We start from the raw sequence: 27,973 nt of genomic DNA on the forward strand, positions 1-27,973 counted from the left end.
GCGCTGGGAGTGCCTGGATCGGCTCGGATCCGCTTTTCCTGCTCGGGGGCCTGGGAGGCAGAGGAGAAAGCGCCGGGACCACCCTAAGCGATCTCCACAGCCCGCCGCCCGGCTGGCTAGCAGCACGGAGGTGGTGGGGTTTCGGGGACCTTGAGTGCCCAGGCTGGGCAGCGGCGTCCCACCCCGTGGGGCTACGAGGGTGGCTGGAGCGCTGGGTTCGAGCGCCGGCAGTGAGAGCCGACTGCGCGCGAGGCACAGGCGGCCGCAGCCGTTGGGGCGCGCGGCTGTTTCCCAGGGGAGAGCCGGCCGCCGCCGTGCGGGCTCAGAGCCGCGGGCCCAGCCGGACACCACCCGGCCCGGGGTCCTCCGGGGATCCTGAAGACGACGACGCACCTTCGGAGGACTGGAAACCCCGGGGGCGTCCCAGACGCCCAGGAGGCATGGCAGGTTGGGGGCGGCGCGGGCGCTCGGTGCACCCCACAGGCTCGGCATCCAGGCCGCCGTCCGCATCCAGACTCAAGGCGGCTCGAAAACCAGAGCCCCCCAGCGAACGCGAGAAGGCGGCCATCCAGAAGCGGGCCGAGGGCCGGGCCAAAGTCCCGCCCAGATTCAGGGACAGCGTCCAGCGTTTTTTCCTCTCGCCCACAGGACTCTTGAAGATCATCAGGCTGGTGAGCAGAGAGCTGGTGACGGGTGGGGCGGCTGCAGGCCGGCTTCAGCCTCAGGGAGTGAGGGATTCCCAGGGACGCCACCCCGGGAAAGCTCCCCTAATTCCCTTTGCTTTTTTCGCCTCCCCTTTCCTCCCGCTCTCCCCGGGCTCCTCGCACGCACTCAACTGACCACTCGACTTGGCGCTATTCCGCAGCCCCGCACCCCAGCGCCCCACCGCCAGCGCGCTCGTGCATTGCTCAGGCTTCCCCTCACAAAGGGAATTAGGGAAACAATGAAGATGAGAGCGGGAATGTGTAAACTAGCAAACAAACGTAACAGAATTGACCAATAAAACTGATAAACCACTAGTCAATACGATAGGGGAAAAAAATGGGAGGGGGATATATTTAAATTTAGAAGCCAGAAAGGGAATAATCGCAACCCCCCGAAGAAACTGAAAAGATTCACAAGAAGACTTTGTAAAACAAATAAATGCGAATAACTGGATCAAAGAGTTGATTTTTGAGGAAAATATAAGTTACCAAAATTGATCCCAGAATAGAGAAAAACCTAAACGGGGCGGGGGGGCGGGGGATGACAGCATCTTTCAAAAATGTATGGGGCCCAGACTGTTTCACAGATTAACTCTTTCAAACCTTCATGGTATGCAATTCTGATACTCTTCAAACTTTTTCATAGAAGAGAGGAAGAAAAAACACTTTTGATCTATTTTTACAGTAACACTGCTATCAAAACTTGACCAAGTTCAGAAAAAGAAAACTAAATAGAAATGTCACTTGTATCAAGGTAACAGTATTAATATATTAATAGAAAATATTAATCAGCACTCTTTAAAAATACACCATGAAGAAGAAATATAAGGGTGATTCAATACTATGGCTCTATTAAACTAATCCACCAGAAGTAAAAGGAGAAATAATTAGAATATTCTATCACATAGGGTATAGAACACAAACAGGGTATCTGGCAAAATTCAACATTCATCACTGATTGTAAAAAAAAAAAAAAAGGGAGGGGGAACGAGGGAAGAAGAAAGAGACCATAGATATTTCACTGACATTATAAAAATAAACTCAGAAGTCAGCATCATATATAATTAAACCTCAAAAGTATTCCCATTAAAATGAGGAATAAGGAGGATGCCCACTATAGATGCTGTTATTTGATATTTTTCTGGAACCACTAGTCATCACAATTAGACAAGAAAAAGGAATAAGTGAGAAACATTTGAAAGGAAGAAGAGAAATATATCATTTCTTACAGCTGATAAGATCATAGATCTAAAAAATAAAATCAACTGGAAAACAATTTAAAACAAGATAATTTCTACTAACTCAGTAGAAATGAGCAAACAAGCATTTAAAACAGAAGAAAATATTTCTCTTTACAAGAGCAATCAAGATGATAAAATATCTAAAATTAAATGAAATAAATGTGAAAGACCTATATGAAGAAAACTTTCAAACTCAACTCAGAGATATTTTATACTCCACTAAAATAACTAGAAAGACATACTTTGTTCTTGAAGAGTAAGACTAAATTTTGAAGTCTTTCAGTATTATAAATTAAAGGAAATCCCGCTTAAAAAACCAACAGGCTTAATTTGGGGAACTTGACCAGACGAAAATGAGAAACATAAGCAATCTGAGAATGAGTATTTAAAGGGAGACTAGATCAGACAGGAATACAACATAAAATGAGTTGCCTGTAATTTCAGAAGCACTAGAGAAGAAATCAGCAACTCAATGGAAAAAAGTCTCAAAAGTTGGAATTCCCATCGTGGCGCAGTGGTTAACGAATCCGAGTAGGAACCATGAGGTTGTGGGTTCGGTCCCTGGCCTTGCTCAGTGGGTGAAGGATCCGGTGTTGCAGTGAGCTGTGGTGTAGGTCGCAGATGTGGCTCGGATCCCGCAAAGTCTCAAAAGCATCCAGAATACATATGAGAATTTAGTATATGATAGAGGTTGGATTTCAGATCGGTGGTGTTTCCCAGTAAATGGTGTTGAGATAATCAGCAGCTGTTTGGAAAGAAAGCTGTGGCCGTACCTCACTTTCTATCAAAGTCAATAATGTATTTACTCTACTTGACCTGTATATACACAGTTCTTTCTGGTATGAAATATATACTGTTGACAGTGATTGCTTTTAAGGAGACAGACTAGGGTTGGGATGAAGGAGAAGAAAGAAACTTCTGTACTGTGTGCATTTTTTTATTTGTGTGTTATTTCATTTCTTAAAAATATAAGGAATTTTTTTTTCCTTTTTGGCCGCCCTGTGGCATATGGAGTTCCCAGGTCAGGAATCAGATCCAAGCTGCAGTTGCAACCCTGCAGCAATGCTACCCACTGTGCTGGGCCAGGGATAGAACCTGCATCTTGGTGCTGCAGAGACGCCACCAATCCCATGGTGTCACAGGGGGAACTCCAAAAATATAAGGAACTTGGAAAATAATATGTGGTTTTGTTTTGTCTTTTAATAGTCCATCTGCATTAAAACAAATCCTGTTTCTTTTGCTGCAGGGCCTTCTCCTAGGGGCACTAGTTTGTTTCATCAGTGTGGAGGCCCAGGAGTCCTATATAGCAGTCACAATTCTGGAAATCTGCATCGATGTTTTATTCATTCTAATGTATATGCTAACCCTTCACCGCTTGATGACTTATTTACATTGGCCCTTACTTGTAAGTGTTCATTTTCATAATTTGTATATAAGATGTGCCCTCAGTCCCACAGTAAAAACTCTCCTCAAGTGAGTGCAACAGAGTGATCCTCTCTGGACAAGGATATAGCTGAGCCATGACAGGGTGTCGCCCTAGTCCCAGGGAAGAAACTAGCCTACTGCCCAGGAAGATTCCTTGAATCCCTTTGTCTATAGGACAACCAACACACACACACCTGCTTCCGTCTCATTATAGCCCTGAACACGTGGTACTTTTCAGTTCATCCTCAAGAGAATTCCACTTAGTATATTCAGTAGTATATTGCTTGTATATACTTGCACATGCTTATTCTACTTTTTAAACAGTGCCCTCTCTAACAAATAGATCGCAAGCATTCCCTCTCAAAAGCGTACTTCTACAACATAGCAAAGCTGTAGAAAATTGTCATGGGTGCCCTGAAAGACTGCAGGAGTCAACCTTGTCATGCGTGTTAAGGTTCCATCTTCCCAAAGGGTACCATGTGGTGGAGTAGTTAGGAAAAGACGTCGCATAGCCTTCTTCAGTAGTTTTTTCCAGAATTTCATATTCCGGACCAACTGAAAAACCTCCAAAGCTAGTTCCTCAGGTCTCAGATACATTCTCTTTATGTGGAGTGTGAGGCTCTGCATCCTCATGGCTGCATCCTCTCAGTTTGGTCCAGATACAGACATGGGCCCAGTTCCTGGTTCCTGCCACCTTACTAGCTATGAGAACTTGAACCTCAAGTCTCCCCATCTGGGAAACTCTGCAAAGGGAAAGCGTGATGAAAGGAAGTGTCTGCAGGGTTCCTGTAACATGCAAATGATCACAAAAGCCTTGGCACAAACTAAACATTCACTACAACATGTTCGTGGGACCCCACAAGACAGTAAGAGGCCCCCATTTGATCTGTTTTCTCTTGCACCGTGAACCCTCCTCCCTCTGACCTCACGCCTCTGCCACACCCCACTTTCTTAGAGTACCTTTCTCTGGCTGTGAGGAAGGACCAGTGCCTGTTGAACGAAGACTCCACAAAGATTTTCCTCAAGCATCTGAGGGATTTTCTGAAAAGGCTGCTGAACTCTCTCTGTCCCATAGAATGTCTGCCGCACAGAGGGAAGCCGACCAGGCAAGCCCTGAGCCACTCTAACTGGACGCATGGGAGAGCCTCTTAGGCACGGAGGGCTAGAGCCATGGAGAGGTTTCGGACGGGCAACCAAAATCCCTGTCTGTGGAGTTCCCGTCGTGGCGCAGTGCTTAACGAATCCAACTAGGAACCATGAGGTTGCGGGTTTGGTCCCTGCCCTTGCTCAGTGGGTTAATGATCCGGCATTGCAGTGAGCTGTGGTGTAGGTTGCAGACGAGGCTTGGATCCTGCGTTGCTGTGACTCTGGCGTAGGTTGGCGGCTACAGCTCCGATTAGACCCCTAGCCTGGGAACCTCCATATGCCGAGGGAGCAGCCCAAGAAAGAGCAAAAAACAGACAAAAAAAAAAAAAAAAAAAAAAATCCCTGTCCGTGGAAATTTTCAAGGGAATGTAAAGGGACTGCTTTTGAGCACATACCATGTACCAGATACTTGTTCATAGAGATTAGCTTCTTCAATCCTCACACCAACCCAGATGAGAAACTGGGATTCAAGAGACGAAGCTGCCCATGGTCACGTGAGGCACAGGGACACTCAGATTCGAGCCCAGGTCTGCCTGACTCTCAAGCCCGGACTCTTTCCAGACTTTAGGCCATTGCTCGGTGAGGACTTTTCTCCACCCTCCTTACAGCTTTGTCCTCCTCACAGCCTCTCGATTTTTATCTTCTCTGTATCCTCTCATTTTTCTTATTGTTTTCGTAAATTGTGGAGGCAGCAGTGAATTGATTTTGGGGGTGGGGGCAGGGAACAAGCTGTTGGGGGTCAGGGACTAAGGGCTCCAGGGCGCTGGGGTCAGTGGCGGGGGGTGGGGGGGGAAGGCAGGGGACGGGAGCCCCCTGAGCAAAGCTCCAGGGCCCTAAAGGTGGAGAGCAGGAGGGAGGAGCCTTGGGGCCCCGTGCTGCCCTGGAGGGGCCGGGGGAGTGTCCAGGACGCCTCAGGGACAGGCCGGAGATGGGTCTCCCAAGCGAGAAGCAGGAAGGTGTCCCGTGAGAGGAGCTGTTCCCACTGTCACGGGCAACTCAGGCCAGCTGGTGTAGAGCCGCAGGCCTTCAGTCACCTCTGTTAAAGTCAGGCCCATTTTGCCACCTCTGTCCTTGGGGGAGAGCAGTCTCTTCTCTTCAAAGAGCTTCAGGAGCCCAGAGCATGACTCGAGGCGCCTGACTTTTTCTTGCTCCCGTCCCCGGGGTGAGGGTAGGGGGGCTGGAACAGCACAGGGGGACTGCCTGCTGGGCTCCCAGGAGCGTCCTAGTTGGGAAACTCTTATCAAGAAGGCTGCCCAACTAGCTAGCAGTATCCAGCAACCTTATGTTAACCAACATAGTTGGTCAGATGGTGAGTGATCTAATTGACCCGGAAGGTTTTTTTTAAAGGCCGATTTTGATTGCATAACTCTAAATATAATGAAATTCATTGAATTATGCATTTTTTTAAAAGGCCAATCAAAACAGGATCCAAAACTGTTCTCTTCTCCGATCCATTCCTCTCCTTTCTAATCTGCCCTTTCAGGTCCTGGAAGGTGAAGGACGTGTACACATATGGTTGCTCAGAGGGGCAAGCAGCTACCGCTGGGTGCTAACAGGGAGGCCTCGTCACAGTAGGAAATGTGCTGGTTTAGTGACAGTATCGGTGCCTAGGAAGAGACCTCCTGATGCTTCCGGAAGTAGGTGGATTTGGAGACGGGATGGCGTCAAGCTGCAGGAGTCACTTGGGAAGCCCTGTTTCTTATAGTGACGGTTCCCAAGGCTCCACACAGGTTCAAGGGCCTGCCCAGCGCTAGAGGTGTACTGATTTTCAGTGGCCGTTCTCCTAAAGGCTCACATGAAACTAGAGCTCCTTATTTCCCTGCTCCCGTGCTTGTCTGGCAAAGGGCTAAGGGTGAAAGTGTCCAGCAGGGAGATAGGATGTCTGATAAATCAGGGCTTCAGACGCTCAGCAGGGCAACACCGAAGAGTACTAGCCTCCCGTACAGATGACCTGCAGAGATCTGGAGACTCTGGGTCTTGGGGCCTCCTTCGCTGCAGAGGTGATGAGGCCTGGCCTTGGGGACCCACCCCAGTCTCAGCAGCAGCTTCTCGATTTTGCCAGACAGATGGAGAGGGTGGGAATCTGACTCCCAGCCAGCCCTGACCTGTTAGCCTGGCTCTGCATCAGAGCTGGTGGGAAGACAGTTTTCTTCACCCCACCTGTGGTAGGGGCACTGTCTTCATTTTTATTGATTTATTTTTTTAATTTTTTTGTCTTTTTAGAGCCACACCTACAGCATATGGAAACTCCCATGCTAGGGGTCAAACCGGAGCTACAGCTGCCAGCAGATGCCACAGCCACAGCAATGCGGGATCCAAGCTGTGTTGCGACCTACACCACAACTCATGGCAACGCCGGATCTTTAACCCACTGAGCAAGGCCAGGGATCGAACCCACGTCCTCATGGATTGGTATCAGGTTCATTACCGAAGCCACAACAGGAACTCCGTCATTTTTAGATTTCATTATCAATTTTACCCACCCTAGTCTAGTGTGACCTATCGGTATATCCAAGAAAAGTACAAATTATAATCACTGCCTTCTGAATAGCCCATATTTTTAATAATTCTACATGGTAACAGATATTTCCCAACATGGTTAGATAAAATGAGTTCTGGTCAAGCTGATGTTTTTCCCAATAGAAAGCAACTTAGAAAAAAGGGCATAATAAACAAATATTTACCTAAAACTCTGTTGAAGGGATGATTCCAAAACCATAGGCAATATCTTTACATTTATAAAAGGTATCAGCTTTAGAATGTTCCCTTCAAATAAGACCGATGAGAACAATTCTGGTGTTAACTGCCCATGTTCTGCCATGTGTTTGGAGACCTCCAAGGTGCAAATGGAGCCAACAAAAGTTGACATTAGCTGAATACCACATAATGTTTATTGTATACACACCCTTGTAACAAATGCAACATTTTGTGAAATAAACTGTAAATGTTTAACCTCTTCCTAACATTCAGTGATTTTAAATATATATATATATATATATATATATATATATTCACCATCCAAGCATCTTTTATTTTCTCCCCCCCCCCTTTTTTTTTTGTCTTTTGAGGGCCGCACCGGCAGCATATGGAGGCTCCCAGGCGAGGGATTAAGTCGGAGCCACAGCTGCCAGCCTATGCCACAGCCACAGCCGCTACAGATCTGAGTTGCATCTGTGACTACACCACAGCTCACAGCAATGCTGGATCCTTAACCCACTGAGCAAGGCCAGGGATCGAACCTATGTCCCCATGGATACTAGTCACATTTCATTTCTGCCGAACCACGATGGGAACTCCCTATTTCCCAATTTTAATTCTACACAACTTTATCTCAGGGAACAGTTTGGGAACTTTATAGAAAAAATAATAGTCAAGTCACAAACCCATCTCTCATTTTGTCAGAGGAGGCTATGTAAGTCAACAAGGTATTTAGTCAAAGGGAAAAAGAAAAAGATTGTGTGATGGGTAAAGATGGTATTTATGGGGAAGCCGGAAGTCCTTCTGGACGTGGCAAGGCTCTGCTGTAGTTTCACATTCCCTCCTCTCTCTCTGTCTGTCTGTCTCTCACTCACTCTCTATCGTGTCTCTCTCTCTCTCTCAAAGATGAGGCCCACAAGAGGGTCTGTGTCTAAGGCAAAAGGAGGGGGTGAATCAGGAGAAGGCCCTTGGGCTCTCAAATCAGACTGCAGAGGGTCACAGCCACTTACCGGCTGAGCAACCCATCTGTAAGCTGGGGACGAGGACAGTTTGTTGTGAGAATCAAACTAGAACACCTTGGCACAGCAGGGGACACATAGTAAACACTCAAGAACTGTGAGCTACAATAAAAATGTCAGGTACAAAGCAAGTGTGACCTCCAAGGGACAGTTCAGGAGAGCCCTTCTTTGCAAGTAAGGACCAGAGTAAACTATGATCTCCAACAGCCCAGCGAGGAGATGGAATTCTGACAGGGAGTCAACGATTGGCTAACCGAATCTGCATTTATTTTAGTATTAGCATTATTAATGTGCTTTTATCCAAATTCTCAATGATCTAGATCACAGCTCATTAATTTTTATTTTAAAAACTTTACACTCCTATGAGAGTCCTTGTTCACATCTTTGAATATCTTGGTTTACACCATCCTCAGATGCTAAGCTGCCTGCAAAGCTACAAACCACTGTCCCTGCCCTGCTGTGGGCAGACTTCTCGCTTAACCTACAGAAGCCAACTGGAACTGACTTCCAGCCCTCACCAGCCCTGCTTCATGTTCCCCTCCGCGCTCTAGTGTTACCCAACAGGAGCCCAACAACAGATATCAGTGCCTTTCCAAGAGGAAAGTCCCATAATACGGCTCCTTGCTCACTCATCTCAATAGGAAGACCACATGGGGTTCACAGGAAGTTTACTATCTGTTCACATTTTGAAGGCAGATGTCAAGAATCTACACTCTGATGCACTCCCGCTGCCAACTAGACGTCAGGCACCTTATCTAGTGCTTTCAGATTCATTAGGCTGTTTAATCCTCAGAGGAACCCAGTGAATGCCCATCAGGATCCCCATATCAAAAATTAGCCTGCTGACACAGAGGGCAGATAAAACATACCCCAGGGGAGCTGGCGGGCCGAAAGAGCGGATCCACCGAAAACACTCTCACCTCATTTGTCCCACACCATTGTGATCCTCCATAACCCACGCCACGGAAAATGCCAACGATGGATGTTGCACGTCCAACCCAGAGCCTTCGTTCACTTCCTCCTTATTTGGGTGTCCCTGATGGGAGGCAAAGATGACTTGAGTTCTGACTCCACTCCTTGGCAGATATTCAATCGAAAGCAAGTTAATGAGCTCCTCTAAGCCTCTGTTACAGTCTCTTCAAATGGGGATCCTAACAATACTGCCATTGGAGGGTGTTTGTGAGAGTTAAATGAGATCATAACCCGGAAAGGCTCAGCCCACGGAGGCGCTCCATGACAGCCATCAGAGCAGCGCTCCTTGCTGTGGCAGTGCAAGTGCCAGACAGGCGGACACCATCAAGTCAAGCCACCAAGACTTAGAGCCTTAAAAATGTTCAGATTAGCTACCCGGGCCATACAGAGGTGACAGGACCCTGGGCTTTTGCTCCTCCCCACACACTGGTGCCACTGATTTGTTGAGAACCCTCTCTTGCATGATGGCTCTGCTAGCAGAGCCCCACGCTGCTGCTGCTCCTCGGCGGTGTGCCCCACCCCTCAGCCTCACCCTTGACCTTGCACATGGAGAAACAGACAGTTGAAGAACCCAGGACGCATGTCCAGAAAGAAGGACAAATAGCCTATCAATGTCAGGGCAAATCCAATTCTGGTCATGTTTTAGGAAAGAGTGAAAGTCAATTTCACCTCAGAATATTAGGCCTGATCCTCAGATGGGTTCCTGCCTTCTTGGAAGGTGTGACCCCACAGAAGAAATATGATCCAGCTTTCAGAGTATCGGTCCTACTGATTTGCGGATTTGGGAGTGAAATTAAATCAGTCAAGTATTCATCTAAATTTTTAGTTTTATATTAAACGCATTATAGAATAGAATACAGAATCTATCTTAATTTAAAATACAAAACTTAGCAACAACAACAACAACAAAAAAAAAAAGACAAAAGACAAAAAAAAAAAAAAATACAAAACTTCAGGAGCTTCCATCGTGGCACAGTGGTTAATGAACCCGACTAGGAACCATGAAGTTGGGGGTTCAATCCCTGGCCTCACTCAGTGGGCTAAGGATCCGGCGTTGCTGTGAGCAGTGGTGTAGGTCAAAGTTGCAGCTCGGATCTGGTGTTGCTGTGGCTGTGGCATAGGCCAGCAGCTGCAGCTCTGATTCAACCCCTGCAACCCCTGATTCAACCCCAGCAGCTGCAGCTCTGATTCAACCCCTAGCTGCGTCTGGGAACCTCCATATGCCGCGGGTGTGGCCCTAGAAAAAAAAAAAGATAAAAAAATAAAATACAAAACTGCAGCAAGACCATATGTACGGAGGGTCAGTTTGGGCAAGGCCCCCAGACCTTGAGGTTTCTTCCATGTTCATTCTCCTATGCCCTTTAAAAAGTCCGATGGAAAAGTTGGGGTTTTGGGGGGGGTTTGTGTGTGTCTTTTTAGGGCCACACCCGCAGCACATGGAGGTTCCCAGGCTAGGGGTCTAATCGGAGCTGCAGCTGCCGGCCTACACAACAGCCACAGTAATGCCAGATCAGGGCCGCATCTTCGACCTACATCACAGCTCACGGCAATGCCGGATCCTTAACCCAGGGATTGAACCCACAACCTCATGGTTCCTAGTCAGATTCATTTCTGCTGCGCCACAACAGGAACCTCCCTTTTTTTTTTTTTTTAAAGAGTGTTCTTTAATGAAATTAAATCCATTTCTGTGGACAGACCTATCCAGCACCTTACAATCATATAAACTCATGTCTCTGGAAGATATAAGAATTATGCTGCTGAGGGTGCCTCAATATTAGTCAAAGGGAAAGTTTTTAAAAGGCAGCCATCCTTAGATAGGTAACTAATTTCAATACTTTCTGAAATTACATTTTCATGTAAATTTGACAATTTTCAATTCTCTATTGCAGGATCTTATCAACAGTTTCATTACTACTGTGTTCCTTTTAGTAGTTGCGGCCCTGGTGATGCGAGAAAAGGAAAGAAGGCATTTATTCTATGTTGGAGGGGTAAGTAGAGGCCTTCATGACTCCATTTAAAATCAGTACTTCCTGACTCTTTGAAAAGGGAAACTGGTAGATCATCATCATTTCATTTACAGAACGTCTCCCACTACTACCCCTTATCTTCCTCACACTGACTTTTTCCAGATGATCTGAAGGTGCACAGACTCTAAGCTCATAAAAATCCCCATTCTTTTTTTTTTTAAGGGCCACACCCACGGCATATGGAGGTTCCCAGGCTAGGGGTCTAATCTGAGCTGTAGCTGCCGGCCTACGCCACAGCCACAGCAACGCAGGATCCAAGCTGCATCTTCGACCTACACCACAGCTCAGCTCACGGCAACGCCGGATCCTTAACCTGCTAAGTGAGGCCAGGGATCGAACCAAAACCTCATGGTTCCTAGTTAGATTTGTTTCCACTGCGCCATGACGCGAACTCTGATGAAAATTTTCATTCTAATATTCATTCTCCAAATAGGTACAAAACCAAGGCTACAGAACCCCTTTTGAAATTCATACACATCATTATTTTAAATATTGTAACAAGATGTTCTTGTCTATAAAGAGGAGTTTTCTGGATTAGAGATTTACGTTTTTATTTATTTTATTTTATTTTATTTTATTTTTTGTCTTTCTGCCATTTCTTGGACCGCTCCTGCGGCATATGGAGGATCCTGGGCTAGGAGTCGAATCAGAGCTATAGCCACTGGCCTACGCCAGAGCCACAGCAACGCGGGATCTGAGCTGCGTCTGTGACCTACACCACAGCTCACGGCAACACTGGATCCTTAACCCACTGAGCAAGGCCAGGGACCAAACCTGCAACTTCATGGTTCCTAGTCGGATTCGTTAACCACTGAGCCACTGCAGGAACTCCAAGATTTACATTTTTAAATCTCGGAGAAAGAATGATTGTGGGGGTGGGGGGGGAGAAAGTGCGTTGTCGCAAGTGAGTGACTCAGCCCATTTAGGAAGGAAGTTCCCACTCCAGGCCAGGCACATTCTGTTTTAATCTGTACAACTCTCATTTTTACAGATATGGGAACTGAGGTTAAATACATTACTCTGGGTCACAAGGCTGGAACAAATCTTCATCACAGGAAGAGCACAGGAAATGGCAGATTAAATGCTTGGAAGACAGGGGGTGGAGAGTGGGGTGGGCGGCCTTAATCCAAGAAGTTAAGCAAAAGGAACAGAAATTAATCCAGAAAAAAAAAGTTTCAATTCTTTGAATTCATTTCATAATCAGTAAGTATTTGCCAATCCCATTGGGCTGTGCCAGGCCTGAGCTTAGTGCTGGGAATACAGTCCCTACCCCCTGAGGGAGCTCACAGATTAGCTAGAGCAAGACCTACCTAGGAAAAGTTCATGAAAGCAGCCAGGAATTAAATGACCATAAGAAGACACACCAGGCAGGCAGGAGCCAGGGAGCACTTGGAATCTCAGGAGTTGTCGGCCGCTGACCCCCATCTATTAACTGAGCAGCCAAGTCTTCTCATTTTTGCCAGAAGCTCCCACCCCTTGGTCTCCATCAGTTCTTACCTGGATGGCAGGAACCCCGAAGGCCCCTCACTGGTCTCCCCTCCACCAGCATGGTTCACTTTCCATTCATCTCCTAACAGACAAGTGGGCTTTCTGAGTGTGGAATCTCATCTCTCCTCTTGATCAAGTCGCAGATCCTGCACCTCTCCAGCTTCAACTCTGCCCCCTCACCCCACACCCAGGTCTCAGCAACCCCAGATTCCTTGGAGACCTCCTCCAGTACTTGGAGTTCCCCTCCTCCTAGTTGGTCCCCTTGGAAACTCTTTCTTGCCCTTTTGAACATAACCCAAGAGTCCTTTCCACTAAGGGACCCCTCAGGACCCCAGTGCCACTTGGAGCCTCCTAAAATCAGTACCCTTCTCTGGTCCTGGTGCCTCTGGGCTCACACGAAGTCGTCACTGGCAGAAAAGCCCATTTCCCAAATCCCTTTCTCTAGGAAAGACAGATGGGCTGCAGCAGCCAACAGGGCAGACATCAAGAAGGTGGTAGTGGGTCAGAGACTGACAGGAGGCTGCCCGCAGCCACCTCCCCCAGCCCCCACGGGTTTGGGGGGACAGGTGGCTGTGGAGCTGCAAAGTAATCCCACCTTCCTTCCATTCTGCTCTTGTGCCTGACAGACCCTGTGTCTCACAGCTGCAATCGTGTGTCTCATCGACGCGACTGTGGTCACCAAGACGATGAGGAAGAACATGAAAAAAGCCCTGGGAATCGACACCGAAGCCAATCCCCCCTCGACCTCAAAACCCAACCCTACCGCAAAGGTACCCAAAACGGGAGGCCCAAACGCACCTACAAGGACAACCGTGAAGCTACACAGCTGGTCAGGTGTGAGGGCACCCTCGCAGGCCGGAGGGTCGAGAACCTGGAAAGCACCCTCGCGAGCAGCCTCGATTTCTCCCTCCCTCCACTCGAACCAGTGAGCTCGCATGCTGTCACCCACTTCTGCCAACGCGGATCATAAAATCAGTGCTGCTAAACCGTGTTGCCTTGTGTAAAATCGAGTTACATTTCCAGGCGCGTGCCGATGCGCCCGCCAGGCTCTGGGCGCGGCTGCCCCAGGAGGCCACGGTTCCAGCCCACCCGACCCGAAGGCGGGAGCGTTCCAGCCCACCCGACCCGAAGGCGGGAGCGGAGGCTGCAGCCCCGGTGCTAGGCGGCCCCGGGACCTGGCGCGGAGGCGGGACCACAGCGGAAGCTGGGGTGGGGGTGGGGGCTCCCCCGCGGAGGGTGGGCGGCCCTGCCACCCGCGCTCCGGCGGCCCAGCCCTGCGCCCAGGGGACACTCGCGTGGGGAGATGGGCGCGCGCAGCGAGGGCGCCAGGCGTTAGCATTCGCTGGTCCTGGCCGTTGGCTGAGCACGGCCTCCAAGCAGGTCGGTGGGCATCAGGATCGCTCAGAGGCCAGGCCCGGCCGGGGACAGCAGGTGAAAGTAGGGAGGCCGTGAGACGCTGAGAACGCCCGTGCGAGATGGCAGACAAGGGCAAAAAGGGCCCCGCCGCCGAGCCCGCCGCCGCCGCCGCCGCCGCCGCCCCTGCCGCCGCCCCTGCCGCCGCCCCCGCCGCCGCCCCCGCTGGAGCAGCCACAGAGGCCCCAAAGCCTGAAGAGAAGAAAAAGTCGGAGCAGCCCAAGGATGAAGTGGGAACGAGAAAGGGGTGTCGCCGCTACAGGTGGGAACTCAAGGACAGCAATCGAGAGTTCTGGGTTATGGGGCACGCCGAGGTCAAGATCCTGAGCTTGGTGAGTTGAGCCGGTGTCCCCCAGGGCTGGGGGCGGGGAGGGGGCGGGGGGCGGGGTCGTGTCGGAGGAAGAGAGAGAACGAAGCCTCCCCGGGGGCTCCCAGAGAGTCGGAACCCTTTGCCTTGGCTCAAGCACGCTTCTTCTGGCAGGGTTGCCTAATAGGTTCGCTGATAATGTTCACCGGGATCTCTATACACCCCATCCTGACCCTCATCATCACCATGGAGATATCCATCTTTGTCTTCTTCATCATTATCTACAGCTTCGCCATCCACAGATACCTGCCCTTCATCCTGTGGCCCATTTTTGTAAGTGAGGGATGGTGGGGAGTGCCTGAGCCTGGTGTGCATTATTGCATGGGTTATTTGTGCCCGGGGCCTGGGCTCAGCACTTTGGAGTAAGGCCAGAGCAGGGGCCACTGAAGTTAGGTAGAAAAGGCTTCCAAAAAGCCCATCTTGTGGGTGGAGGGCCTCTTTCCTCCTTGGTAGTCAAACAAGGAGGTCTTTGCTTTCCTGAGGCTTTCTCTCTTTAGGAGCAGGGGAAGTGTCGCAACCAGCAGTTCCCTTCAACCCTTGTGTCAGCTTACACCTGACTGGAAAGATCACTGAAAAGGTACCCCATCCCCGGAATTCAAAGAAAAAAAATCAGTAATATAAAATAGATTTAAAAAAAAAAAAGTCACTTCTCAAGCAGTCTCAGATCTCCAGTGACTATGCCTGTAAGGGATAGTCATGCCACGGGGATGAGACTGAGCTGGGCAAGTGACTTCACTACTCCTAGACTCTGTTTTCTCCTCTGTAACAAGAAGACAGTAATAAGCTTGTGTGAGATTGTTCCTGAGAAGTAACAGTGAAGTGCTTGATGCAGTGCCTGAGCGCTCATGCATGTGAATCCCTGCCCATTACCTGCGTCATCACAGAGTTTACCTACCTAGCTCCCAAGTAACCTCCAGTGCCTTGTGCATTTGCACATTCACAGCATGCATCTAGAGCCCTATGCTCACTGTTCCACTGGCCTTATACTTAAAAAGGGTTCAGAAAGGCCAGGTCACTTGCCCCCAGGTAACTCATGTAGCGAGTGGCAGAAAAAGGAGTCAAGCCCAGCGTCATCAGTAGAGTCTGAGTCCCAAACTATACCCTGTCCTGCCTCCCTGTTAAAAGTTATGAGGGTCGAGGGATCCATAGATCTAAGTGAGGTAGATGAGGACTCCCAGTGTCGAGAGAAAGGAGAAGAGGGTCATGTAAAACTCTAGCCAAAGGGATGAGCAGAGGACACAGCGAAGGGACAGGCAGAGAGTTCCCAGCCGTGGTGCTTGAGAAGCGCCGTTTAGTTCCAGCAAGATGAAACGTCGATGCAACGGGAAAGTCCTCCTGCTGTACTGACCTAAAACTACTACAGGGAATGAAAACACGGTTGCCTTAACTGAATGGCTGAGCTGGCAACAAAGACGGGGAAACACACAGATGCCAGAAATGGAAAACAGGAGCAGGAGTCAAATCAGCTCCTTCACTGTGGGCGGGAATGGCCCACAAGGTATTAGCCAGGCACCTGGACTGGATTCTCATGCCCAATCCAGTTAGGAAATGGGGTCTTAGTCCCAAGCAAAGCAGGGATTTAGAACAGAGAAACCTGCATAAGGGCAGCACCCTGCAGAGACCCAACAATAGGGGAAAGACAGACGGAGAAGACACCTTCCCCGCACACAGAGGAACAGAAAGCATGTTCATCGCTGCCTGAGTTTTGAATGGTGCAAACACAAAAGACCACCTTAAGAACTCGGCACCTTGAGTCTATATTTTGTATAGATCTGGTTTAAGTTTTTCAGCCTTCAGCCTAGAAACCTTCATACAGCCTGGAAAACCTAATGCCTGGAAATTGGCATAAAAACCCCAATTTGATGGTATTCTGAAGAAATCCATGGGATTCTTGACAAAAACAAATGCAAAATCATAAAACATTAAGAGATTCTCACAGGGAGGTACGGGGGAGTGGAAGGGCTTATCAAAAATGAACTCAGAGGTTAAAATGACAAAACACCTGATTTTAAAATCCCCATGGAGTTCCTGTTGTGGCTTAGCGGATTAAGAACCTGACATAGTGAAGATGCTGGTTTGATGCCTGGCCTCGCTCAGTAGATTAAGGATCCAGCATTGTGAGCTGTGATCTAGGTCACAGATGTATCTCAGATCCTACGTTTCTGTGCTGTGGTGTAGGCCAGCAGCTGCAGCTCTAATTCAACCCCTAGCCTGGGAATCTCCATATGCCACAGGTGTGGCCCTAAAAAGACAAAAAAAAAAAAAAAAAAAAAAGGAATATTCAGTCTAATGCAGAGGAAAAAAATGAGAAAAATGGAGACTATCCAAGAACTTGAGAACAATTACATTATACTTTGGATATAACACCATTCTCATCCATCATCTGTATTTGTCAAGATGCTAATCACAGATGATTAATCCAGTATTTATAGGCATATTCATTCAGGGAGAAGGAGGCCTATGTTATGAATCTCTCATACACACAAGAATCCTAAATGTTGACAAAATCTGTTTTTTTTTTTTTTGTCTTTTTGTCTTTTGTTGTTGTTGTTGTTGCTATTTCTTGGGCCGCTCCTGCGGTATATGGAGGTTCCCAGGCTAGGGGTTGAATCGGAGCTGTAGCCACCAGCCTACGCCAGAGCCACAGCAACGCGGGATCCGAGCCGCATCTGCAACCTACACCACAGCTCACGGCAACGCCGGATCGTTAACCCACTGAGCAAGGGCAGGGACCGAACCCGCAACCTCATGGTTCCTAGTCGGATTCGTTAACCACTGCGCCACGACGGGAACTCCATAATCTCAGTATTTTGAGTAATAAAGAAATAGCATTTCTAGAGTTAAAAAAAGAAAGAATATTCAGTCTGAGAAACAAAAAGAAAAAAGAAAGAAGAAAAAATGAACAGAGCCTGAGACCTATGAGACACTATCAAGCATACCAACATAAGCAGAGTCCCAAAAGGAAAAGAGAGAGAGAAAGGGGCAGAAAGAATATTCAAAGAAATAAGAGCCAAAAACTTTCCAAATTTGGTACAAAGGATAGGAGCCTACATATCCATAAAGCATCACACAGGACAAACTCAAAAGTGATCCTCGCTAAGACACATTATAAAGTGTCCAAAGAGAAAGACAAGAAAAGAGAAAGTCTTGAAAGTTTTAAGAGAGGGAGTTCCTGTCATGGCTCAGCAGTTAATGAACCCGACTAGCATCCATAAGGATGCAGGTTCGGCCCCTGGCCTCGCTCAGTGGGTTAAGGATCCCACGTTGCCGTGAGCTGTGGTGTAGGTCACAGACACAGCTCAGATCCTGAGTTGATGTGGCTGTGGCTTAGGCCAGCAGCTGTAGCTCCGTCTCGACCCCTAGCCTGGGAACCTCCATATGCCATGGGTGTAGCTCTAAAAGACAAAAATAAAATAAATGCCTTTAATTTAAAAAAAAAAAAAAGGAAGTTGTAAGGGAGAAGCAACTCATCTTGTACAAGGGACCTTAATAAGATGAACAGCCAATTTCTCATCAGAAACCATCGAGGCCTGAGGGAGCGGAACGAGGCACTTACAGTCCTTAAAGGGTGAAAAAATAAACTGTCCACCAAGAATTCTATCCTTTAAATTTGCTGTCTGTTATGAGTTGAATTATGTACCTCCCGAATATGCTGATGTCCTAACTCCTAGTAACTGAATATGACCTTGTTTGGAAGTAAGGCCTTTGCAGATAGTCAAGTTAAAATGAAGTTATCAGAGTGGGCCCTAATCCAACATGACTAGTATTTTTATAAAAAGGAGAAATTTGGACACAAACACAGATATATCCAGAGGAAGACAATACGAAGAGACACAGGAAGAAGACGGGAAGACAAGCCAAGCCAAGGAATGACACCACTCCAAGAATCTAGAAGAGAAGCCTGAAACAGATCATTATGCAGCAACTTTAGAGGAAGCAGGACCTTGCCAACATACTCTGTCCTCCGGAACTGAAAGACAATGACTTTATAGTGTTCCAAGCCACCCAGGCAGTGGGGCTTTGTTATGGCAAACCCAAGAAATAAATACAATATCCTTCAACTTTGAAATTATCCTTCAAAAATTACCATTTGAGGAGTTCCCATCATGGCACAATGGAAGCGAATCTCACTAAGAACCATGAGGTTGTGGGTTTGATCCCTGGCCTCACTCAGTGGGTTGAGGATCTGGTGTTGCCATGAGCTGCAGACACAGCTTGGATCCAGTGTTGCTATGGCTGTGGTGTAGGCTGGCGGCTACAGCTCCAATTGGACGCCTAGCCTGGGAACCTCCATGTGCCATGGGGGCAGACCTAAAAAGACAAAGGGACCAAAAAAAAAAAAAAAAAAAATTAACCGTTTGAAAATGGAGAGGAGTTCCCATCGTGGCTCATTGGGTTAAGAACCTGACATAGCATCTGTGAGGATGTGGGTTTGATCTCTGTGGGCCTTGCTCAGTGGGTTAAGGATCTTGCGTTGCTACAAGCTGCAGTGTAGGTGACAGATGTGCCTCGGATCCAGCATTGCCACAGCTGTGGTGTAGGCTAGCAGCTGCAGCTCTGATTTGACCCCTTGCCTGGAAACTTCCATGTGCCACAGGTGTGGCCTTAAAAAAAGAAAATGAAAGAGAAATTGGGAGTTCTCTTTTGGTGTAGTGGGTTAAGGATCCAGCATTGTCACTGCAGCAGCTTGGGCCACTGCTGTGGTGTGGATTCGACCCCTAGGCTGGGAACTTCTGCATGCTGCAGGCGTGGCAAAAAAAAAAAAAAGAGAGAGAGAGAGGGAGAAATTAAGATATTCACATACAGGGAGTTCCTGTCATGGCTCAGCGGTTAACAAACCTGACTAGTATCCATGAGGACACAGGTTTGATCCCTGGCCTTGCTCAGTGGGTTAAGGATCCCAGCGTTGCCATGAGCTGTAGTGTAGGTCGAAGATGAGCATTACTGTGGCTGTGGCGTAGGCCAGTGGCTACAGCTCCAATTTGACCCCATGCCTGGGAACTTCAACATGCCACGTGTGCAGCCCTGAAAGGCAAAAAAAAAAAAAAAAAAAATCCCATATAAATAAAAGTTGATAGAATTTGTTGCTAGTATATCTGCCCTACAAGAAATGCTCAAGAGAGTCCTTCAGGCTAAAATGCAAGGACTAGACAGTAACTTGAAGCTATAAAAGAAATAAAGAACACCAGTAAAGATAACTACAAAAGCCAGTATTCTGGAGCTCCTGTTATGGCTCAACGGGTTACAAACCCGACGAGTATCCATGAGAATGCGGTTCCATCTCTGGCATCTATCAGTGGGTTAAGGATCTGGCGTTGCCATGAGCCGTGGTATAGGTCACAGATGTGGCTCAGATCCTGCATTGCTGTGGCTGTGGCTGTGTCTGTGGTGCAGGCCAGCAGCTGCAGCTCCGATTCTACCCCAGCCTGGGAACTTCCATGTGCCACAGGTGCAGCCCTAAACAAAATGAAAAGCCAGTGTTCTTGTATGTTTTGTTTGTCACTCCTCTTTCTTTTCTGATATGATTTGAAAGACAAATGCATAAAACAATCATTATAAATTTATTTTAATGGGCCACAATGTATAAAGATACAATTTGTGACAATAATAATGAATTTTCATGTACTATTGAAGCTGTCAATTCAAACTACATTGTTAATAAATTTAAGATACTCAACTGTAACTCCAAGGTAACTACTAAGAAATTAACTGAAATATATGGAGATTAAAAAAAAATGAGAAGGGAATAAAATTGGCATATTCCAAGAAAATTAAACACAAAAGAAGGCAGTAATGGAGGCCCTGAAGGAAAAAAGATATGACATATTGAGAATAAATAGCACACTAGAACTGCTAAGACCAAAGGTCAAACTCTGTAATTCTCTGGAAGAATCCATCAGGAAGGTACACGACTTGGAAGGAGAATTTTTTTTTTTTTTTTGTCTTTTGTCCTTTTAGGGCCACACCCTCGGTATATGGAGGTTCCCAGGCTAGGAGTCTAATCTGAGCTGTTGCCGCCGGCCTACACCACAGCTCACGACAACGCCACTGAGGGAGGCCAGGGATCGAACCCTCAACCTCATCGTTCCTAGTAGGAACCTTCCTGCACCACAACGGGAACTCCGGAAGGAGAATCTTCATAAAACTAGAGTCTAGTAAATGACAAAGACTCAAAAGATTCTATGACAGGAGGAGAAAATCTTGAAGAGGTTGAAGAAGAAGAAGATGAAACAGAGGAACAATCTGGAAATGAAAGTGAAGTGAGAGGAGGTCGAAAGTGAGGAAGAGGAGGGCTCTGATAATGATGATGAAGAAGAGGAAGAGAATACACATTGCCTCACCGAGTCCCATAAGGAGAGTGAAACTGACGAAGAAAATACTGGGGTAATGCTTCAAGGAGGTGGCCCTACACATGTACCTTGTCTAGAAGATGGGGACTTCATTCAAGCTCTGGATAAAATGATGCTAGAAAATCTTGCAGCCACCAAGTGGTTAATCTGCTAAAGGTCACCAACTTGATGTGGCCATTCCCTTGCATCTGAAAAGGCAGCTGAGGAAAGGGCCGCCACTCGGTGATGGGGAAGGAGCGGGGGGGAGGCTGCAGACAGGATGCTGTCCGTCATGTTAACCAGGAAGGGCAGTCAACAGTGATCTCAGATCCTTAATGTTCCCATGTCTTCCCAGCTTGCTGCAAGTCATTGGAACCACAACAGGCAGAGCAAGAAGAGAGGATGAGAATGAAAAAATTCATAAACAACAAAAACAGGAAGATTATCAGGAGATTCTGCAGGCTCCTGCACAGAGCCCAGCCCCAGCAGACACCAGGGAGTGGTGGCCTCGTTACCAACATCCAAAGGGAGCGCCTATTGTGGATCTAATCGTTAAGACTGGTGGGAGGAGACATTGATCCAGCAACACGTGTCATTTCATTAGGTCCTGTACCTGATGTTGCGGATAGGAGAGTCCTCCAGCAACTGAATGAGAGCAGTGGACACATCTCAGCATGTCGGTCTGGAGAGTTGCAAATCTAAACCTGGGACAGGCTGGGGCCACGAGGCAGAAACAGCAGCCTCTGCCAACACCCGAGCAAGAACAAACCAACGACGATGCTTCCAGATGAGGTGCTGGAGTTCTTTTGTAATGGAAATGACATGAGCGCTAATCTTCTCTTGAGAGTGGCAGTCAAGATTGGAGATGGTTGACTCGACTCCTGAGGAGTTACAGCAAAAAGAGAGTCAGGGAGATGATTGAGCCGGAGAAGAAACAGTTGTAATGGTAATGGTATGGGGGATATGAACTTGAGTTTAAACTTGATTTGAGTTACAGTGTCTCTCAATTGAACATCCCATGTTGGAAGAAGACACATTTGGGGGCTCCAGGCCTACAGTAGAAAAGTCTAGGCCAAGCAGTAAAATCTTCTAGTAAAAACTGACATGCAGGACAACAAAATGATGAAAGATATCTAAATACCAGATAATCCATCAGGAAGGTTTTTGTTTGGGAATTTGTTTCAAGAGGAACATGGGATGAGGGAGAAAAATCAGTTTTATCCATCAGTCAGTAATATAGCGTTGCCTGTTAGGGTCAGAGGAAATGTGAAGACAATTAGTACACAAGCACGAACGCAGGGGGCTGAGGGGAGTCTGACACCAGCCTAAAAATAGGGGTAGTTGAGCCCATTGTAATATCATCGAAAACAAACAGCGTGCCAGGCAGCTGTCACAGAAGATGGATGAAGGACAGCAGGAAGGGGGCCTGGAGATTTTGTTGACCTTCATGGGATTACAGCCTCTGTCTCTAAACAAAGTCTGGAAACAGTAGAGCTTCTATCTTGCTTTTGTTTTTGTTTTTTGTTTTGTTCCCCCTCGCCCCCCAACCACCACTAAGTAGAAATAAAGGGTCTTAGTCTGTTCCTGGCAGTCTGTTACTTCCTTAGCATAGTTATCTCCTCTGCTTTCCGCCAGGCACAGTAAATTTAGTTGAAGAGCATATCTGTATGCTACAACATCTTTTTTTTTCCTCGATATTTTGCATTTTTTTCTTTTACCATGCTTCAGTTTCTGCATGCAGAACTAAATAAGAAACAAAGCTTGTAAAGTGGTAACATGCCACATGGAAATGCTGCCCCATCTTCCCCAGCTTCAGAAATCTGACCTTTGCCGATGCTGCAAAAAAGTGTTGTCATTAAAAAAAAAAAAAAAAAAAAAAACTGAAATAGGTCCTTATCAGTAATTATTTTAAAGGTACATGGATTGAACTCTCCAATTAAAAGATGAGGATGATCAGAATGGATTAAAATCATGAACCTCCTACATGAGGATCGCAGGAGTCACTTTAGAGTCAAAAGACACAAATAAGTTGAAAGCGAAAGTGGAAAAAGATACTCCATGCAAATCGTAACCAAAAAATAACTCAGGTAACCATATCGATATTAGATTTAATGAAAGATATGAATTCTCAAAGAGAGATCAAGAAGAATAAATAAAAATAGGAGTGCCCAGTGTGGCTCAGTGGAAACAAACCCTGTTAGTATCCATGAGGATACAGGTTTGATCCCTGGCCTCACTTAGTGGGTTAAGGATCCGGCATTGCCATGAGCTGTGGTGTAGGTCACAGAGGTGGCTGGGATATGGTGTTTCTGTGACTGTGGCCTGGGAACATCCATATGCTGTGGGTGTGTCCCTAAAAAGACAAAAAGAAAGTAGGAAAACCAGCATAGCTTTACTACCAGATTAAACAAACTTTATGGGTTTTTGTTTTTTGTGGGGTTTTTTTTGGTCTTTGTGTTTTTCTAGGGCCACACCTGCAGCATAGGGGTCAAATCAGGCCACCCAGGCTAGGGGTCAAATCAAAGCTACAGCTGCCGCTTACACCACAGCCAAAAAATGACAGATTTGAGCTGCACCTGTGATCTACACCACAGCTCACAGCAACACTGGATCCTTAACCCACTGAGCAAGGCCAGGGATTGAACCCGTGTCCTCATGGATGCTAGTTAGTTCACTAACTGCTGAGCCACAATGGGAACTCCAATAAACTTTGTTTTAAAAAATTAGTATCTGTAAAGAAGATCTCTACATATAGCAATTCTGAACTTGTATGCACCTAACTATATAGCCTCAAAAATATAAAAGACAAAAATGCACTTAATTACAAAAAGAATTGACAAATAGGAACCATAGTAGGATCATGACATTTTGTTAGTGGACATAAAAGAAAAATCTAGAGTTCCTGTTGTGGCTCAGAAGGTTAAGAACCCACCTAGTGTCTGTGGGGATGGGGTTCGATTCCTGGCTTTGCTCAGTGGGCTAGGGATTTGGCGTTGCTGCAAGTTGTAGCATAGGCTGGCAGCTGCAGCTCTGATTCGACCCCTAGCCTGGGAACTTCCATTTGCTGCAGGTACAGCCCTAAAAGGGGGTGGGGAGAAAAAGAAAAAAAGAAAAAAATCTAAGCAAGAGGAGACATATACCACATTCACAGATGTGAAGAGTTACTATCATAAATTTGGCAAATTGGTTCCCAAGTAATCTATACATTAAATGAAATTTCAACCTAATAGAGGTTGTTTGTGAAACTTTGCAAGGTGATTCTAAAATTCTTATGAAAGAATAAAAGGAATTACAAGGATGGGCTCATCCAGCGGGATATCATAATTACTATACAGCTTTGGTACTAGCTTAAGGATTGACAAAAAGACCAATGGAATCGTAATGGACTGAATGTTTTTGTACCCCCCCCCCAAATTCATATACTGAAATCCCACCCCCTGTGTGGCTGTACTTGCAGATGGGGCCTCCAGAGCAGTAATTAAGATTAAATGAGATTATAAGGATGGGACCCTGATCTGCCAGGATTAGTGTGCCTACAAGACAAGACAACGAAGAGCTCTGTCTCTCCCTCTTCCTCTACCTCCCTCCCTCTCCCCGCCCCCTCCCCACGCCCACCTTTCCCCTCGTGAAAAGGCCACGGGGGGGGGAGGTGGGGGGGGCAATGGTGAGAAGGCAGCCATCTGCAAACCAGGAAGAGAGTCCTCACCAGAAAGTGAATTCGCTGGCACCTTGATCATGGACTTCTGGCCTCTAGAACCGGGGGAAAATAAATAAACGTCTGTTGTTTAAACTACCCGGTCGAGCATTTTGTTATGGCAGCCAGAGTAGACTAATTGAGGAATAAAAAAGAGAACCAAGAAATAGACCTGTATACATATGGCAACTTGGCATATGACAGAGGTGGCGTAACAAAGCCAAATGGAATATTGTTTAATAAATGTTTTGGGGACTGTGAGAGAAAAAGAAACCATGTGAACCATTAAAATTAAAACTCTACCATAGAAGACACTATAAACAAAAATTTTAAAGCAGGAGTTCTTATCATGGTAACGAACCCAAGTAGGATCCATGAGGACTTGGGTTCAATCCCTGGCCTCGCTCAGTGGGTTAAGGATCTGGCGTGGCTGTGGCTGTGGTGGAGGCCGGCAGCTATAGCTCCAACTGGACCCCTAGCCTGGGAACCTCCATATGCCAAGGGTATGGCCCTTAAAAAAAATAAAATAAAATTTTGAAATACAAAATAGTACTCATTGTTAATGAACATATAATTTGGAGGAAAATACTAGTACACCCTTGGAAACTACCTATTGACGTGGAACACACGCAGGAGACAGGAAATGGAATGAAATGGAGAGACATCTCTCACTCCACCAAGGTTTTTTGTTTTGGGGGTTCTTTTTGCCAGGGTGGGGGCTGCGGGTTGAGAGACCTGAGGCAAGCAAATATTGCAAGACATTAGCATCTGTTCAATCTCAGGAGCTCATGGCTGATGGTGGTGGGAGTGGGGATGGGATGTTCTGGTTTTTTTTCTGTTAGTTTGAAATGTATTAAAATTCAAAACACTGAAAAGGAAAAGAGAAGGCCTAAGACACAGTGGCCAGGGAAGACCATCCCGCAGAAAATCACATCAAAGAAATCCATGGGAAAGGTGGGCATTGTCCAGCACTGCAGGGTCAACTCTTGCCTGCAGGACTGAGAAGATGCACAAGCTCCGGGCCAGCATTATCCCCAGGAGTGATGGGAGAGGAAGCACTCTTGCTGTGGCCATGGTTTGGCCAACTCTGAGTTATGATTGGTGGTGCCAGGGAGCGACAGTGGGTGGTACTTGAGGAAAAAGCAGTGTGGAAGGCAGCCCTTTTGCACAGTCTGGGAACATCTGGCCCTTGTCAGTACAGGGTAAGAGAAACAAATATGGAGCAATGGCAGGACACGGGATAGGAAGGAGGATCGATGACGGAGTGGTGTGGCCTTGCCGGGGGTGGGGGGTGCTGGTGGCTAGTATCTAAGAAGTAAGGTGGGGGAAGGCGGTGACCAGCCAAATCAGAAAGAGGAGTTAGCCCTAAGACTAGAAAAATGCTGGGAGGTGGTACCCAAGAGGGACATCAATGAGTTGGATAGTTGTGCATAATTTGAGTGAGCATTGGAAGGGGAAGGAAAACAAAACAGCTAGCCACCAAATATGTGACCATAGACGAGATGGTAGCCAAGGCAGCCACAAATTCAGTTAAGCATCCTGGGCTTTGTGTCTCAACTCAGAGTCCAACTGGTGGACCACAGGTATGTCCACCTAGCCCAGGAAACACTTGCGTTCCTACAGGTATTTTTAATAGCAGGCAGAAGTTTGAAAGCTATGCTCTTTGAAGGAAGCTGGGCCAGGCCAAGTGCTGACAGAGACTTGGCTCGGTTCAAGGCTGACTTCTCTCTCCCGTGCTTTCAGGACCTTCTCAATGACTTGTTCGCCTGTGGTTTCCTCGTGGGGGCTGTGGTCTTTGCTGTGACCAGTCGAAAAACCATGCCAGTGCACTATGCTATTGCTGTGGTGAGTCTTTTGTGTTAGGCTGTTTATTTGCTCAAAAATCACCCCTTTTGGAGCATGGTTATTTTCCTCTGAGGAAAAGGGCCTCTTTCTTTTTCACAAAATCTTGGGATTCAAGCAAGGTTTAAAAAGTAAAGTTGGGGAGTTCCTGTTGTGGCTCAGGGGAGACAAATCTGCCTAGTATTAATTAGGACACAGGTTCAATCCCTGGCCTCAGTCAGTGGGTTGAGCATCCGGTGTTGCCGTGAGCTGTGGTGTTGGTCGAAGACGCAGCTCGGATCTGGCATTGCCGTGGCTCTGGCATAGGCTGGCAGCTGTAGCTCCAATTCCACCCCTAGCCTGGGAACCTCCAAATACTGTGGTGCGGCCCTAAAAAGCAAAAAAAAAAAAAAATAAAGTTGGTACATGTTGCCAGTGGAGATGCCATTTAAATGAAGATGATGTCGAGGGAGCCAGCCCAGCTACTGGCTTCCTCCTCAACGCTGCCAGTGGGCCTCAGAAGCCAAGGGTCCCCCCCACCCAGGCACCCAGACCAGCTCTAAAGAGAGAAAGAAAATGCAGTGAGGTGATGGGTGGCGGCGGGTCCGGTAGTGAGGCCGGGGGAGGGGCGGGTCTCTCGGATCTGGGGCTTTGAGGGGACAAGGGGAGGGGTGACCCGGCACCTAGCGATGAATCAGAAGCCGGAAGGCCAGATGACAACTTTGGAATGAAAAGCACCAGGAACAGGATTGGTTTTGTTTTCCAGGTCCTCATGGGTGTTGCCGCAATTTTTGCTTTAATTGATATCTGTATTCAAAGAAAACACTTCAAAGGCAAGAAGGTCAAAAGGAATGTGCTGGTTCCTCCAGAAAAGGGAAAAGAGGGTGAAAAGCCAAAGGAAGACGAAAAAGCACCTGCAGCAGAAAAGGAGAAGGGGAAGGAGAAGGAGAAGGAGAAGGAGAAGGAGAAGGAGAAGGAGAAGGGGAAGGCAGCGCCGGCGCCTGCACCCGCCAAAGGAGGCAAGAAGTGAGGCGGCGGCCGCGCCTGTGGGCCGCAGGGGTGGGGGGTTTTACCGCAAAACGTATCTCCGCCGTCTACCTTGTCTCCTCTCTCTAGAATGCGTTCTTTTCCATTTCCACCGCCACCTTTGCTTGGAAGGAAATTACTCCTTAAATGGACGTGAAAGCGTAAAGTTGATGTCAGCGTTATTTTGTTCCTTCAACAAGAGCAGCCACAAGTTTTGGTGCAGAGAGCGAGGCTGGAGCTGGGCCTCTGGAGGGGCTAGCAGGGCACAGAGGGTTTGGGGACCTGAAGCGTGGGTGGCAGGGGCCATCGACACTGACCAGCCAAAGGGGCTGGAGGAAACCGAGAGACTGAGAAACGAAAGGCTGCATTTGGTTCACGCTGACATTTCCATTTCGCATTTTTTGGAAAGCCTCCAGGTGTCACCATAAGAAAGGCTGCTGGCCTTCCTTACTCTTACTCAGTTTAGCGTCGGTCCCCATTTCCCCATTCGAAGTGTACGCGGGAGGGGAGGGATTGTCTTCTCAGGACTCAGGGCCTCAAGAGCTGGGTCAGGCTGGGCACAGGAGGAGCTGAGGGGACGGTTCCCCCAGAGATGGCCAGCCAG

The 27,973-nt window shown here is 47.4% G+C and overlaps 3 protein-coding genes across 8 annotated transcripts in view; 2 read left to right on the forward strand and 1 right to left on the reverse strand.

Annotated features, from left to right (window-relative positions):
• Nucleotides 1-27,973, reverse strand: part of TK2 (thymidine kinase 2) — a 1,024,677-nt gene that overhangs the window by 40,755 nt on the left and 955,949 nt on the right. The gene's annotated exons all lie outside the window — the stretch shown is intronic.
• On the forward strand, nucleotides 59-13,705 carry LOC110260932 (uncharacterized). The gene is made up of 5 exons (XM_084960109.1): nucleotides 59-671; nucleotides 3,192-3,350; nucleotides 4,020-4,236; nucleotides 11,094-11,192; nucleotides 13,346-13,705. Exons 1-5 carry the CDS (start codon nucleotides 441-443, stop codon nucleotides 13,687-13,689), a joined length of 1,050 nt encoding a protein of 349 aa, XP_084816235.1. The 5' UTR covers nucleotides 59-440; the 3' UTR covers nucleotides 13,690-13,705.
• On the forward strand, nucleotides 14,002-27,535 carry CMTM2 (CKLF like MARVEL transmembrane domain containing 2). 6 transcript variants are annotated; one of them, XM_021094002.2, is made up of 4 exons: nucleotides 14,002-14,464; nucleotides 14,614-14,772; nucleotides 26,266-26,367; nucleotides 27,110-27,535. In XM_021094002.2, exons 1-4 carry the CDS (start codon nucleotides 14,195-14,197, stop codon nucleotides 27,371-27,373), a joined length of 795 nt encoding a protein of 264 aa, XP_020949661.2. In that variant the 5' UTR covers nucleotides 14,002-14,194; the 3' UTR covers nucleotides 27,374-27,535. The 6 variants fall into 6 exon arrangements, with proteins under 6 accessions (XP_020949661.2, XP_084816288.1, XP_020949662.2 ...); XM_084960162.1 differs by lacking the exons at nucleotides 26,266-26,367; nucleotides 27,110-27,535 and adding exons at nucleotides 14,997-15,076; nucleotides 21,184-22,412; XM_021094003.2 differs by lacking the exon at nucleotides 14,614-14,772.

This window comes from Sus scrofa, chromosome 6 (assembly GCF_054392235.1).
Source record: "Sus scrofa isolate SSC_HxYL_T2T_F1_AM1 chromosome 6, Sscrofa_HxYL_maternal_Yorkshire_Landrace_v2.0, whole genome shotgun sequence".
In the NCBI taxonomy this organism is placed as follows: domain Eukaryota; kingdom Metazoa; phylum Chordata; class Mammalia; order Artiodactyla; family Suidae; genus Sus; species Sus scrofa.

Coding starts and splice junctions, on each gene's coding strand:
- CMTM2 (XM_021094002.2), top strand. CDS start 14,195: ATGGCAGACAAGGGCAAAAAGGGCCCCGCCGCCGAGCCCGCCGCCGCC. Junction 14,773..26,265: donor TCATCCTGTGGCCCATTTTT/GTAAGTGAGGGA, acceptor CCGTGCTTTCAG/GACCTTCTCAATGACTTGTT. Junction 26,368..27,109: donor TGCACTATGCTATTGCTGTG/GTGAGTCTTTTG, acceptor TTTGTTTTCCAG/GTCCTCATGGGTGTTGCCGC.
- LOC110260932 (XM_084960109.1), top strand. CDS start 441: ATGGCAGGTTGGGGGCGGCGCGGGCGCTCGGTGCACCCCACAGGCTCG. Junction 672..3,191: donor TCTTGAAGATCATCAGGCTG/GTGAGCAGAGAG, acceptor CTTTTGCTGCAG/GGCCTTCTCCTAGGGGCACT. Junction 11,193..13,345: donor ATTTATTCTATGTTGGAGGG/GTAAGTAGAGGC, acceptor TGTGCCTGACAG/ACCCTGTGTCTCACAGCTGC.